This window comes from Tinamus guttatus, unplaced genomic scaffold, assembly GCF_059628265.1.
Source record: "Tinamus guttatus ecotype Peru unplaced genomic scaffold, ASM5962826v1 Tinamus_guttatus_pri_ptg000155l, whole genome shotgun sequence".
NCBI lineage: Eukaryota > Metazoa > Chordata > Aves > Tinamiformes > Tinamidae > Tinamus > Tinamus guttatus.
Genome location: NW_028288689.1, coordinates 5,004,865 through 5,020,192, shown reverse-complemented (window position 1 = coordinate 5,020,192; position 15,328 = coordinate 5,004,865). Strand labels below are relative to the sequence as shown.

Here is a 15,328-nt window from a genome sequence, read left to right as displayed (position 1 = left end):
TATTTGTTGTTGTACAAAAGACAGGAGTTGCCTTGTACTGCTTTCATTTCGGTCGCGCCTTTCCCGTGAATGAAGCACAGACTTTGCAAATGACACCCGGGCACAGCCTGTCTGAGGCATGTTTGGCTGCGCAAAGGTGCCTGCACGGCAGCACAGGCATTCCCAGATATCCCAGATTGCTCGTGTCGTGCACAGCAGACTGACCTCCGATCCGGAGAAGCCGACACTGTGAAACTGGTGCATATTTTGCAGGAGTGTTGCAGGATTCAACACTCACCGTTCGTTAAAGTGCTTCCAGCACTGCCGATCAAAGCCAGCAGGCCGGCCTGGCCTCTGCCACGGCCGGATATTGCACATTTGTGCAGCACAAGCTCTGCTTCCACAGCAGGTGCAAAGCAGCGAAGGAACCAGGTCCTGCTCGCAGCATCTGCTGGCCTCGAGCACGGCCGCGTGCGCGGGGCTGCTCCCCGGTGCGCGGGCAGGGTCTGCCCGAGCGCTTATCACATCTTTCCCTTTCCTCTCCCTCGTTGCCTTCCCAGAGAACCTCTGCCAAGGCGAGATGGTGCGGGAAGTGGTGCGCAAGCAGCAGGGCTACACGTCGTGCGTCAGCGCCGCCAAGGTGCCGCGCATGGAGTGCCGCGGCGGCTGCGCCCACGGCCACTGCTGCCTGCCGCTGCGCAGCAAGAGGCGGAAATACGTGTTCCAGTGCGCCGACGGCTCCACGTTCATGGAAGAGCTCGAGAGACACGTGGAGTGCGGCTGCTCCAAATGCCCATGAGCCCTTCCCCAGGCCTTGCCACTTTAACCGACTCGGAAGCGCCAGCGAAACGGGACCTATTTACTTTCAGAGTGAAGAAGAAGAAAAGAATTATTAAGTATATTGTAAAATAAACAAAAAATAGAACTTATTTTTATTATGGAAAGTGACTATTTTCATCTTTTATTATATAAAGTATCGCACCACTTTGGGTATATGTATCATATAGTGAGTTATTTTTACCATGAAACTTTTTTTAACAGTTGTAAGAAAAAAGAAAAGAAAAAAAAAAGCTAAAATTAGAAAAAATATATAAAGAAAACATAGGCTAACAGAAGAAACGGGGGGTGACGTAGTATGTATGCACAACGGACAAGTGTGAAGGTGTCCCGAGGACCTGCCGCAGAAGCGATACAGGCTGAAGAAATCTCCGCGTTCCTGGGTGCTCTCCCAGGAAAGCAGATCCCTATAACTGAGGGCCACCCACCCACCCATCCCGCTTAGTCAGGCACCCCGAAACAGCCTCCCTGTCGGTCCCTAGCCCTGCCTAACGCTGCTGATGCTCTTTTGTTCCCGTACAGTGGCCCAGCTTGATACTCTGAAAACACTTCTCCATAGCACGTAGGCGCTGCCATAGCTTAAGGCTAACATTGTTTGAATATTGTAATACTCTAATACATTTTTGTTGTGTATGTTTGTGTTTATCTGTGTTCACAATATATTCTTCAGCAACTGTATCTGTAGAGCACAGGCAGCTTTATCCAAAAAGGGGGGCAAAGGGAAAGGAAGCAGGGAAGATGCATTGTTTGGGGAAACTTGGGGGCAAAATGTGAAACAGTGCTAAGCAATGCCTAATAAATGTCATACTGATTTTGCGCTAACTCCTCACCTATATTATTTCCCAGGTTTGTGCCTTCTTGCTCCCAGCTGTGAGCCCTTTTTTGTATATGAAATATAAGGAATGCACTGCTTGTCGCCTTGACGCCTTGACACTTTAACTTGCAAAGGTCATAGAGAGCATGGAAATGATGCAGGTGCCAGACTGACCTGCAGCTTTTACTCTGTCACTTCAGCCGCGATGTGAGCTGGTCTACGGCTGCCTGTTCCTCAAGACTGGTACTGCTTTTCCACAGCCTTTTAATGAGCAGAAGTTGCACTATATCCACGTGATGCTCTTCAGCCTCTCCGTGTCCACCGTAGCAGCCCTCTCCTCTTTGCCTAGCAGCCACGTCCAGTTCATTCTCACATTTGGTGCGGATTGACCGACGCCGACAAAGTTGTCCGACCTGTTGCACATCCTGCACTTGTTTTTCCCAAAGCATTCCCGCTAACTTCAGCAGTGTGTACAAAGCAAGTGCTGAATACGAAGCAGAAATCAGAGATAAGTTCTCTGAATGTGAGGCAAAAATGGACTCTTTGGGAGGGAGTTTGATTTTTGCCGAGCTTTGGCAGGGCTGCCTTTCAGACTCAGTGATTATGTACAGAGGGTACCATGGATACCTTGAAGCTTCTCTTACTATGAATTTGAAATGTCCCTGTCTATAACTGTGCGGATCACTATCAGTGTAATTTCTTTCCTTATTGGTGTAGCAAATATTGTCCTTCCTCCAGTGTCTCCTTCTGCAAGAGGTCAAGTCAGAGAGGAGTTCTGGGAACCATCCTCCCCCTTCGGAAATGGTCACCGGTCCCACCAGTGGGGAGGTTTTGCACCACCAGCTTTAGCAAGGATAGGTGAGAAAGATGAATTGAGTAACTAGTGCTCGTATTCGCCTGGGGCTTTAGAAGGGAGCACAGAATGAAATGCAGTCATACAAATGTCATTTTCGTGTTAAAGACAGTGACAGCGTAGCCACCGTGCAAGCAAAAAGCTCTAAGTGCTTAGCATTATTTTGCTGTGTAAGTTGTTGCTTGACTACAGCAGTTCATTCATGTGTTATTGCTGCTACCAGAGCAAGTTGAGCAGGAGGGACATAATCAATAGAGCAGCCATCCTTCAGAACAAATACTGGTATGTGGAGCCTATAATCAGTGAAACATAAAACAATCACTAGTTATTGCACCAAAATTTGATTGAAACAGTGCAATTCAAGAGCTGTAAGGAAAAACAACAACCCTGGTTGTAAAGTACTATGGCCTTTTTATTTTGGTTATAATGTCAGATGTATAAAGCATTGGAGGTTATTATATTGTGTGCAAGTAACTGCAGACACTTTGTAAAGATGCGCCTGGCCCAGCACTGCGGATAGTGTTACACGGCTGCCTAACACACTGCCATAGTGCTGCGTTCCCGCTACCGCTCCCGCAGTGTTACATTCCTGCCCAACACCATGGCTTTCCAAAGAGGCGGCTGCTGCCGGGTGGGCAGTGGACGCTCCCCTGAAGCGTGTTCGCATCGTCCCTTGGGCAGCAGCACCGGGGAGAGAGGGGGTGACGTTCCCCCGGCCTCGCACGCGGGGAGGGCGCTCTGCGGGGAGCGACCTCGGCCGGCAAGGCCGGGACCGTCGGCGTCCCGCGCGCGCGTCACCCCGGCAGCTCTTTAGCCAAGGCCAGCCGCAAAGCGAGCAGCAGCAGCTCAGCAAGGCCAGCCCTGGGCCTGGCCCTTTTCTGCAGGGGCAGCTCAGTGCTAAACGGGGGACTAAGACAAGAGAGTATCTATTTTGTGACCAAATGATGTAATTTTTGTACGCTTTTAGGCAGCACTTGCCATTGGATAGTGATGCTTTATGTCAATGATTCTATGACTCGTTGCAGAATTATTTTATGTTAAAAAGGAATAAAGCATTCAAAAGTGCCAAAAATGTGAGGTCAACTGAAGTGTGAATTAGCTCTGAAAGTTCCTCCGTAACCTGCCTATCGTTACAATAGATTTCAACTACTGTCAGTACGACACAGTAGTTTTTACCTCTATAAAGTTTTAATATAAAGTGAAGAAAGATGCTAACCCTCTAAAGAAATGGCAGTGCAGACTGGTGTGAACTGATGTATTTTATTAACAGATTCTCATTGTGATGATGTAAGTTTAAATAAATTGTTGGGTTATGGAAGATTGTGAGATACTTGTGTCATGGTATGGGTTATTTACGCGGGGCCATCCCGGTCCTCTGGAGTCCATGTGTTTCACACAGGGAGGTGACACCTGCGACAAAATGTAGTATCAACAGTGATGACACATTTGGATGGCATTGCAATGTAATATTGTAGTGGCTCTGTAGGCACACATGAGTTAAGCCACGCAGTTTTCGAGCCTGGATGTTCTCCTCAATTAAATGCTCCTCTTTTAAACGCCTGGCAAAGGCCTGCATCAAAAACACACTCATGAGCTAAAGGGCGGCCCAAATTAAGGAATACACCGGGATATCCAACCTGCAGCTGCTCAGGACCCTGCGCCCTTACGTGCAAAACCGGGGACCGCCTTCAGCCCATAAAAACGCTGCCACGAGGGCAGCTCCGTCGAGTTTCGTTAGCTGCAAAGTTCGTTATATAACGTAGCAAACGGGCTCCATTCCCACCCAAAGTGACGGCAGGGCAGGGCGGCCGCGCCGCGCCGGCAGGTGGCGCCGCAGGGCAGCGGCTGCGCGGGAGGGCGGGCGGCGCCGCGGGGCGGGGGCCCGTGGCGGTTGGCGGTTGGCCGTGGCCGTTGGCCGTGGCCGTTGGCGGTGCCACCGCGGTAGCAGTCGGGCGCAGGCGGCACCTGCCCTCGCTGCCCCAAGGCGGGGATTAAAGGTACGACATCGCCCACTTTAAGTGCATCACGACCGCAGCTGGCCGTGTGCTGGCCTTAACGGCGGTTATTTCCATTAAAAACTTTGCACGGGGCAGCTCATTCCACAGGGCCGGGGCCCTGGGAGCCTCTGGCACCAGCTGTGCCACAGCAGAACAAAGCTACAGTGCAGACCTACCTGCGGAGCAGCTGGTGCCGAGGAGCCACATCACAGCGCTGAGAGTGGGGGTGTCGCCAGAACTGACGTGCTACTGCTTCCGAGTAACAACCGCTGCTGCTTCTGTGAGCGCACACGCTGCACAAACAGCACTTAACTCGTGTGGGGAAGCTTGTACGCGACACCACGACACACAGGGACGCTGCGTAATCCCCTAAGAAGGAGGAACAGGATGGGTTTCCAGACTTGCATAGTTTTGCCTCATGTTGCTACATGATCTCTTGACCTTTTGCTTTCCCAGGGCTTTTGTGCTTGCAGAGTTAAGTGATCCTCAGGGCACTCTATGGATGACATATGGCCGCCTGCTGCAGGTTAGGCCTCTTGTCCCCACTGCACAAGGATCACTCCTGTTCCGTAAGAACAACCTTTTACAAATGTTAGGCAATAGCGCAAATCCTACTTCAGGCATGAGGAGGGGGAAGAAAGACGGTGTCCCAGAGGATCTCCCACGTCTTACAGGAGCTTTTGTGTTCAGGGACTAGATCAAAAGTCATTACATTTTCAGTGCCCCCCAGACGTCCAGCCACCCCCTCTCTCAGCCTTTTTCCGAGCTGCTCCGTGTCTGTCCTCTGGCCTAGGAGGCCTGTGGCTCTGCACCGGGCCTGGCTCCTCCATCCTTCCCCTCCTGGTGCCGAGAGCCAGCTGCAGCCGGGCACGCGTTAGCGGCGTGGAAGGAAAGCTGCAAAGACAGAGGGAGCAGGACTTAGCTACATGTTTCACCACGCCGACAAAATGTAAACTCCTTTGAAAACAGCACAAGATAATCTGCCTTGGGACTTTGTAGCAAGTAGCTACGTGTCCTATTTTCACTTTCGTATGTGATAGGAGTATGAACAACAGCTTCTAAGAAGATTTCACCACCTTAATTGTACCCCAGCTTATCTTTGTCTCATAAACTGCTCTGCGGGTGAGGCACCATTGACTTGTTGGATCTTTCTTTATTTATTTAACTTTGCTGAGGCAAACACTGAAGTATAGGTCTAGGGCACTCAGGTCCATGGGTACCACGCTGGCCATACTGGTAACCAAATGAGATACTGTGATACAGCAGCATGCGAGGCTTGGTCTAGCCTTAAAACATCTGTGTAAATAATGCGTGTGACAATTGACAATACATTCTTGCCTTCGGGGATAGCTTTCATAAAGAAACCCTATGTGGTTTCGTCCCACATGGACACTTTGTGCTATTTATTATGCTGTAGTTGCAACAATAACCACATGAAACTGGCTACCATGGGCTTGGCTCGCTCCGCTACACCCATGTTGCACTTAGGCAGCTTGATTACATATATATGTATATATAAAGGAACTAAAAGCATATTAAAAGACTTGTCGTGAAGTCTGTCAGAACAAAAATAACATAACTTCTGAAGCTGAGAAGAGACTCCTAAATACAGACGTGGCCAATTGTGCGAGCCAGGGAAGTTAGTTCAGTGGGACCGTGGAGTATCTGTTCAGGACAAATCGTGATGGGAAAATTGTGATTTCTTTAACATTCCTAGATCTGTACTTGAAACAGCACCTTATAAGCTGCCTCGGAGAGCAGCTTTCTGGAAGAGGTGCTTGTTCAGAACAAACAGCACCAGCTCATTGCCTTGTTTCAACCTTTATTTCCTGTATTTCTGGCTGATCATAAATTCTCCTCAAATATTTCTACTGATGGGAAAACTAAAGCAGCCTGGGGTACAAATAACGCCCCCATCTAAATGTGCTTGCAGCCTATAATCACCTTGATCTGCAAATTAATAAATGTTGGCAGCAGGATTTAATGTTGAAACTTCTGGGTGAGCAAAATCTCTCCTCCAAGATGGACGATAGGCAGGATCCAAATATATATATATATATATATATATATATATATATATATATATACACCGATGACAGGTCATTTGACACAGAACAAATGATTCTACATCGCCTACTCTAGAGAGAGGCAGGAAATTAAATAGTCACAGCATATATTTATGAAAGGGCACAACTTAAGTAGCAGCAAAAGTCTTGTATTTCCTACTATGCAAATGTTTGTGTTTAAAATGGCAGTGTCCCTGCGTGATTTTAGCAATTTACACTGCAGCGAAAACCCGCACGGAAAACACACCAAAATTCCCTCCCTTTCGGGAAACCTTGCGGGAATCCCCGCGGTCACGTGGGAGAAGTGACGCGGCTCCGCGAACGGACTCACCCCCCCCCCCACGGCGCGCGGCGGAGGGGCGGGGCCGGTGGCGCGAGGGGCGCGTCCTTTTGCCCCGCCCCTCCGCGCCGTTAGCCCCGCCCCCGCGCGCCGCGCGCGCGCCCAGGCGGCGCCTTCTGATTGGCCGCCGGGCGGTGGGGTGACCGGTGCCGCCGTGGGCCGGGAGGGAGGGGGCTGGAGGAGGTGTCAGGCGCGGGGCACGCCGGGAGCGGTAGGCAGCGCCGCGGGGCACGCCGGGAGGCGTAGGCAGAGCTCGGCGCTGGGGCCCGCACGGACTGCGGCTCCCGGCGAGCCCCGCGCGGCGCCGCTGGGGGGCGGGGCGGTGCTGCGGCAGCGCGGAGCGCGCGCGCTGGGCCCCGCGCGGCCGCGGCCCTTTGTGTGGCGCTCGCCGCCATCTTGTGCGCCGCAGCGGCCGCCTCGGCGGCGCCTCGCCCGGCGGCCGCCCCCCCCGCCGCGGGGCCGCAGCGCGGCGGCGGCCCCGGAACTGATGCGCTGCCCCGCCTAGAGGCGCAGCGCCGCCGCGCCGGTGACGGTTGCAGCCGGCCCCCCTTCCCCTTCCCGATGCCCGTGCTCGCTGTGCGGCCACCCGCCCCCCGGGCGTAGCCCGCCCGCCTCTGGGCAGCCGGGCGCCCACTCGGCGCCGCTCAGGAGACGGGGCGGCCGCGCCGAGCTGCGCCGCCGCCGCGCCCGCCCCATCAGGCGAGGCCCGCGCGGCCTCCCCGCGGGCCGCCCCGCGCCTCCGCCCTCCGCAGCCGGCGGCACAGCCCGGCCGCACCATGAAGATCAAGGATGCCAAGAAGCCATGTAAGCGCGGAGCCGCCGCCGTGGGGAGGGGGGCTCGGGAGGTAGGGGCCGCCTGCTCGGCTGATGGAGATTTATGAGCTCGGGGGCTGTCCGCGGGGAGCTTCGCCGCTCCGCTGTGGCGCTTTTGACGAGAATTTCAGGTGATCCCGCTTCTCTGACGGCCTCCACAGTGGAAGGACTCGTTTGGGAATATCGAAGAGTCCTAGAAGGCTTTTGAGAATGTCCCTTGTCGTTTGTGAAGGGGGCATTTCATCAGTGTTGCCAGGGGCTGTGTATCTGCCGGCAGCTTCTATAATTTTGTTTTTAAGGGCTTTAGAACTTTAGATTTTTTTTTAGGGAATAATAGAGCCTTAAAATCTTTGGGTACTGTTATCTTGGAGTAGGACTCATGATTTCCTTTAATAAGACTAACTGTGCAAGTCACAGGTATATGCAGACCAGGTAGCCTGCCAGGCTGCGCAGAGGTGTGCCATTGCTCAGAGAGATGTTAAATAGTATCCTGTGACTTAAACTGTTTCGGGGTTCTTTTCTTCATAATTCAAGACTGTTCTCAGGGTGAGTTCCTAAAAGGCAGGGAAAATGACTAGTCTCGAAGACCTAGACCTAATGCTATTTTCGTTCTTCTCTAATGAAAAGAGAATATAGCTGAAAAATTAAAATATAAAGTATATATTTCAAGTGAGTTGCTGGAATGTCCCAACAAGAAGAAATCACTGAGTGTTTGTGTAATACAGGTAGTATTAGTATGGCTCTGGAATAATCTGTAAATGTGGAATTGAGTTAGAGCATGAAAATCCTTCATGTTCTTCGTGGTGTGTCGAGGAAAACCCCAACTATCCATCCTATAACATCCAGGAAGCTGTCACCTGTTGTTAATGCCAGTGGGTGGAAATTTTTGAGCTGACTGTGTTTATGAAAAGTACAGCTTGGGCAACTCTTCCTGCTGTAATATTTAAGGAATTATATCATGACTCTGAAGCACTAATTGGCCATGAAACTTTGTAGTGGTTTGGTCATTTGACATAGTCTTAAGTATGGCTGCTTCTACCAGCATGCTGCTCGTTTCAGAAACGTTGCTGCTGGGCCTGGGTAACAACTCTGTGGTGGTGGATTTAAAACTCTTTGTCGATATCTGACATTCTTAATTATACATGAATTTAGCCACTTAAGTGTACAAAAATTGTTGTTGCAGACTTCCAGTTCTTGAACCTGAACTCTCATGTTGGCTTTCCTGATGCATAGTAAGGAGATTGCTTAGCAGTTGTGAGGACACACATTTTCCATGGAAGGGGGGAGTATAGTATCAAACTTTGTTGTTTGTTCCATATTGTCATTCTAACACTGCATATTCTAAAGCTGTTAAGGCTGATGGCTTTTAAAAGGTATCAGCGCATAGTTTTAGTGTGTTGTGGACTTGCCATGCAAGCCTTGGCACTACCTGGAAGTTGAGCAGCACTTGAAAACCACTTTTAGCCACATAATTCATAACTAGACAGTGTAAGAGAGTTCTGGACATTTTTGGTGCCGGGGCTGACTCAGTATGTGTTTCTTGGAGGATGTGAGTATTTAATAACCTCTACTGGAGGCAGATTTGAGAGGGACAGGGAGATAGGGTTAACCGTTGGTTAACCAGAGGTTACTTGCCTGTTGGTAAGTGCCTGCAAAGTGGAACTGGGCGCATTGCAGATAGAAGCATAGATAGGCTAAAGCAGTGTTTGGCCTCGTGAAAGCCAACGTGATTGCAATGACTAGATGCCAGGTGATAAGAGGTGATGACAAAACAGAGTTTCTAAAGTGGATTCAATGCCTGGGCATGTTTATGTGGTTCTAGCCTCAAAATCTTCAGCTGACTAGCTCTGTTCCTACTTACATAGTAATAAAAGCACTTTTTGGTAAGTGTAGCTGAATTTATGGAATGTACCTTCTGATAGTGAGACTCTTGCAAAGAAAACTTAACTGCCTCTGTAGAGACACCTAGACCCTTTAGTGTGATGAGAGGGGATAGGTGTTTGTGAATGAGGATAACATTGGGAACTCCAGAGACTATGCAACAATCATCCTGAGGGTTTCTTGATGAACTCGGGAGGTTTTATGCCTTGACTAGACAAAGCTGTGGTTGATCTCATGAGGTGTTGGTAATAGCCCTTCTAGTTTAAAGGAGAGGATGGGCTAGGAGAGCTCCAGAGGTCCCTTTCAAATAGCGCTTGTACCATAGATCTGCTGGGGAAATCCATGTGAGGAAGAAGGGCCGGCTTCCATAGAAAAAACTGCCAAAGGCTATTTAGGATGAAGGTGATAAATATAAGCTCAAAGCACCTTGCAAAGCAACTGTTGAGGTGCTCTAAAGGGGAGCATAGGAGGGAATGGTTTGGAAAGAGCACTTTGTACTGGCGGATGGGTGCAAGATACCTGAGAGAGAAGGGAAGGGCCAGAGCACTGTGCTGCTCAAGTGACCTTGTCTCTAAGATGTAATAAACAGAGAAATGCCAAGACTTTTGATATTTGGTACATAGTACACATTACTTATTTACAGCTTGTTTAAAAAACATTTATAAAAAATAAATGCCTATGTCCCACTTAAATGCAATCCAGAGTTCCTAATGCATTAAAGCACATAATAGAAATGTGCAGAATGCTGTTTTGATAGAGAAGAAGGACAAAAATCTTGTCTAATCTGGTTCTATAGACAAATATAGACATTATGGGTCCAGTGATTCCTTGGAGGATTTGTTTAGTAGAATTGAAAAAAAGTATTTTAAGTTGCTGAAGAATCTCTCTAAAGTGGTTTTTGTGTTCATAGAACTTGCTGTTTAGTCATGTAACGTGCTGTTATTTTTTATTAATCATTGAAAGCTGATTTTAGTCTTAATTTGATGTTACAGACTCATATTTCTAATAATACTGAATAATTTCTGATAATACTGGATTTACTAGTTTACACTGTATTTGTGTAAATCTAAGCTTATGCGTCTGCGTAGCATATCTCACTGCCTTAAAAACTTCTGTCTGAAGAAATTGCTACTGAAATCTCACCGCAGTTAAGTTAAACCAGGAAGGAGAAGATCAAGGTAGCAGTATTTTGTCTTGTGCCAAGTTTATTTGGTATCTACTTGTGGCTGTGATACTGCAGCTGTTCCTCTTTAGCTTTAATTGCAGAGGGCCACCTGCAGTACATGTGGTTTCTCTGTAGCATGCTGGAGCTGGCTTAACAGGAAAGCATGGTAGGTTTACAGAATTTGATAGAGACATTTTTCCAGTAGGGTAAATGAGAGGAATGGAAAAAATGGTTGTAGAGAATGTAACAGTGCCTGATAATTTTAGTAAGATCTTGTTTGTGTGTGTGAAAAAGCATTGTCTTGCATACCTTTCACTGGATGTCTGTCCACTCCATCCTTAAACATCTGCTTATGCAGATTCCATAAGCTTTATAATGAAGTCATGCCAGTTAATAGCAATGACTATATCAGATTAAATAGTAAGAAAAGCTCAGGACTCTCTTTAACAGCCAAGCTGTTGACTGTTTTCCTTCCCCCAGACTGTGTCAAAGACTTGATCAGTCTAAAACTTTTACTGCTGTTACCTGTTTCCCTCCTACACAGTAATTTATTGTCTAGTCCAGCAGATTCAGTCATGCAGCTGGGGAGCTCCTGGTAGCTGGATATAAGTTCGGTTCCCAGGTGAAAGGGAGCAGGGAGCAGCTGCTTGTCTTCTTGGGCCACGCAAGCTCTGCCAGACTGGCCAGGAATGGCGGGTATGGAGTAGCACTTACATTGAGGGAGAATTCACAAACGTATTGCAGAGTGAAGGTAAGGAGAAGAGAAAAGAATCTGATGAGCACTTCAAGCAACCTCTGTTTTCAGAAAGCAAAATGAGGCACTTTGACACATCTTCTTGGTCATGCTAGGTTTCTTTATTTTGTTATCTGTTCTGAAGGCTCAGTGTTTTTGTTTTCTTTTCCAAGATGGTAATCTAATTGAAACCTTGCCATAGCTGAGCAGAGCAGAATAGTTACCTTTGTTTTGTATACGGTACTCTTGACATATGATCCTAGAGCAAGATTTGCATTTTTACTTTGTATTTGTTACTCATTTCCTTGTTTTTTTGTTTGATAATTGCTATTCAGTATTATCTGCTGCCACAGACCAATATTTTATGTAAAAAGACTGCAGCTAGTGAAATACTCGGTTAAATTTTAATCTATTATTTGTTTTACAGGCTGAACATTATGATGTTGAACTAGATTAACTTTTGAATCTATATTTTCTAGACAAAATATATGCAAATTTGGAGTGGCTTTTTTTCTTGCCATGAGTTACTCTTTGTGTATGTTAACCTAAATTTGGAAAAGACACTAAATTTACACTGCTCAGCTAGTCAGGAAAATTAAATCTCCTGTAAGGAATGTTGAATCCTACCCAGCCCAAATCTAGTATGCAAGGGGCTTGGGTTAGTTAACAACAAAACAATACTGTTATAAAACTACTTAAGTAAGAAAAATCCCAGATATCTAAAGGTCTGAGAACAGATGAAATAAATTCTGTTCTCTAGATGCTCATGTACTCACATCTGTGCAACATTAGTACAACAAAGGAAGCTTGTGTTCTACCAGTAATGTTGAAATATCTTGATATAGCAGGTCAAAGATGCTGGGTGTACTTTCTCTTAAGTTGTCCTGTTACACACGCTGGTTTCTTTAGACTTCAAGCTGATTTAAATGTTAGTTTCCCATTAAACTTAACTCTGTTACATTCAAGTTATGTTTTAGGCACATATAAAAAGCTTATGTATATGCACATAGAGGAAAATGTATTTAGAGGAATGGTCAAATATATTTAGTTTAAGTTTCTGTTTTTTAACTCAAACTGTAAAATAGCACAGTATAACAAATTCTGCCTAGTGAACTTGTTTTTCTTTACAGTTAATGACTAAGAACAGGATCAAAATTCTGTTATCAAAAGCCATCCTGAGCAAGATTAGTAGATAAATTTTTTGCTTAAAAATTGATTGTCTTGCTTGCTTTTACAAAGAGCTGTTGCGGTGCTGACAAATACAAGCTTTCATACAGTTACATGGAAATTTTCCTTTCTTGTGTTTTCAACCAGTATGGAATTGTGGACTGCAGTACACTTAATGTTTCGCATCTGTCCTGAAATTCACAGTTGTATTTGAAGTGGTCCAAGTGTCTTAAATTCTCCTGGCTGGGAAAATAAATTTGGAATGTCACTCCACATAAGGCACTGGGAGTTATTTACAGAGGATGCAGTGGAGATCCTACCTTTCACAGGTTTGGCCCCTCATTTCAGGGCTAGTAGGAACATAAAACCAATTCTGTATTAATATAAACTGTAAAACCTTGTGTCATGAGCGCTATCTGTTACTGTCAATTTTTAAAGTAAAAACAAGACAACATTGCACTTAAGCATTGGGTAAGCCACAAGAAAATAAGCTGAAGGCTTTGATCTGTATCTAGTTTGTGTGGAAAATATAAGCAACTGTGCAATGCTGACACAAAATCTGGTCCCATGTTTTCTACTGTCACTGTAAAAGTTTTCTCATGTTAACAGCTCCCTCCCAAATGTTAGGAATTAGTTCCTCTTCAAAGGCTAATTTTTGTTAATTTAGTATAGGGCTGGCACAAGCTCTTACTTTATGTTACAGTGAGGAGAATAAAGCTGTAATTATGTTGCAAATCTGTGTTGTTTCCTTCAAAGGAAAGAGCTTAGCAGGGAGGGTTGTTCTTGTCCTTAGCATGTTAAACTGGAAAAATCTTATACTTGACTAAATAAGGGGGAAATAATTGTTTGATTGTATGCTTCCTACAGTTCTGAAAATACTGTCCAAAATGGACATATGAAATCAAAATACTATAACATGATTTGAGAACAGGACTTAGAGCCCTCTGCCCAGATGAAGCAGGATGCATAAAAGAGGCAAGTGCATCAGGCTTTATGCTTTTATTGAGCTGAGAACGATTTTTATTGTAATTACTTTTTGCTGGCGTTTAAAGACATTATATGATGAGGCGTAAGTTATTTTTGGATTGCAGCCAAAACACCCAAAAACTTGACAATTGCAGACATAACAAAATTAGGATCATCTGCATGCTCTCAATAATAGTAATTTAAAATCTGTCATCTTGGGTTTTCTTGTTGTAGTATTAGTTGAACACAAGTTTCATTGTAATACTCTTCCTGCATAGGAAGTGCTTTTCTAGATTGCAGGAAACAGTTCTAGGAGTTACTCTTTTATTTCTTAATTATGAGCAGCTTGCCTCTCAAAGCCAGCTTTACATCACATAGAGAACAAGCAGTTGCTTTATAAAAGGTTCTTGGTTGCTGTTGTAATTTAGGCCACGCAGTGGTTCATGGCAGAGCCTGGAAATGAGGTAATACCTGGATTTGGAATTGAGATGTCAAAAGGGGTATTTTGATACCCCTTTTGCTTCTTGTTGGAGATGGTTTAATTTGAAGTGGCACATTCAGCTATGCTTTTTGCCTTTGCAAGCTTGTGTTCTGCTTTGGATATTCATCTCTTATCAGATGGTAAAACAACTGTGTATATCTTGAAAAGAGCTTAATTTGACTTTCGAGAAGTAGAAAATATGTTTCTGGGAAGTCATGCAATTTGTCCAAGGCAATTAAGTTCACTGAGAAGCTCAACTTCTCCTTTTCTGTTCAGTATTCAAAATGCAATTGACCTCCACAAAAATAAGAACTTTGAAAAGACAATGGATTTAGTCTGTGAATAATGATTTAATTCTCCACAAGGGCACCTTCTGAGCTCTGCATCACTCTTTGTAGAACCTTCCTAGGAAATAGGTCAGTTTGGAAGAAGAAGAGCTAAGAAAAATCTTTACATGATGAGGTAACCAAAGAGGTGCAGAAAGACACTGCTTTAGGTGCATTGACACTCCTTGTGCATAGAAGCTTCAGAACAGATTAGAGTCCTCAAAGCTCGATATCTGCAGAGATACAGGCTTGAGGCGGACACATGTCTTTAAGTAGCATGGTAGTAAGGATCAACGTAATGTCTATTTTGTTGTTACTGTTTGTTTCCTAAGGTGGTGATTGAGCTCCTAGATGCTTCAGAAGAAAGCATGATCTACAGATTTGAATGTGAAAATACTGCTTGTAAAATGTTTTATATATCCTCAGCCCAAGATAGCCTTTGTGCTGTTTTGGTTCAAAGGCAGCTTTCAAAGAGAGGCCTATCCTGGAACTGACGTTTTCCATGAATTTGATGAGACCGTGCTGGCAATTGTGCTGTGGATACCCATAAGTAAGAGTCGAAACTGCTGAGCTTTGAACATGTCCCAAATAGTAGCAGCTGCATCTTGGGCAGAGTGGTCATATATCTGCTGCAAGGTAATAGCCAGGCTGCTTGTACGGGTGATGTGAAAGCAGATGGGGCAGCCGCTGACAATGACACAATTAGCTTGGCGCTCGTGCGCAGAGGAAGTGGTGTGGGGAACCTGGCTGTGATCTCGGTCATTTTCTCATTAGTCCTTGGTGCTAACTCTCTCTGTGGCCTGATTTTAACTCTGCAAATGAAGCCGCTTTTTTCAGTAGTTGACAGAAAAATGGATGTTTTTACCTAGGGTGTTTTTTCTCCAGGCAAACCAGTCAGGCATCCAGTTGT

General features: G+C 46.1%; 1 protein-coding gene across 1 annotated transcript in view; it reads left to right on the top strand.

The window, feature by feature from the left end:
* SLIT3 (slit guidance ligand 3) overlaps positions 1 to 1,848 on the top strand; it is a 353,962-nt gene extending 352,114 nt beyond the window's left edge. Inside the window, exon 36 of the mRNA XM_088522712.1 lies at positions 540 to 1,848. Coding sequence (XP_088378838.1) covers positions 540 to 778 — 239 coding nt within the window. The 3' untranslated portion in view covers positions 779 to 1,848. The remainder of the gene's footprint in view (positions 1 to 539) is intronic.
* Positions 1,849 to 15,328: the final 13,480 nt, after the last annotated feature.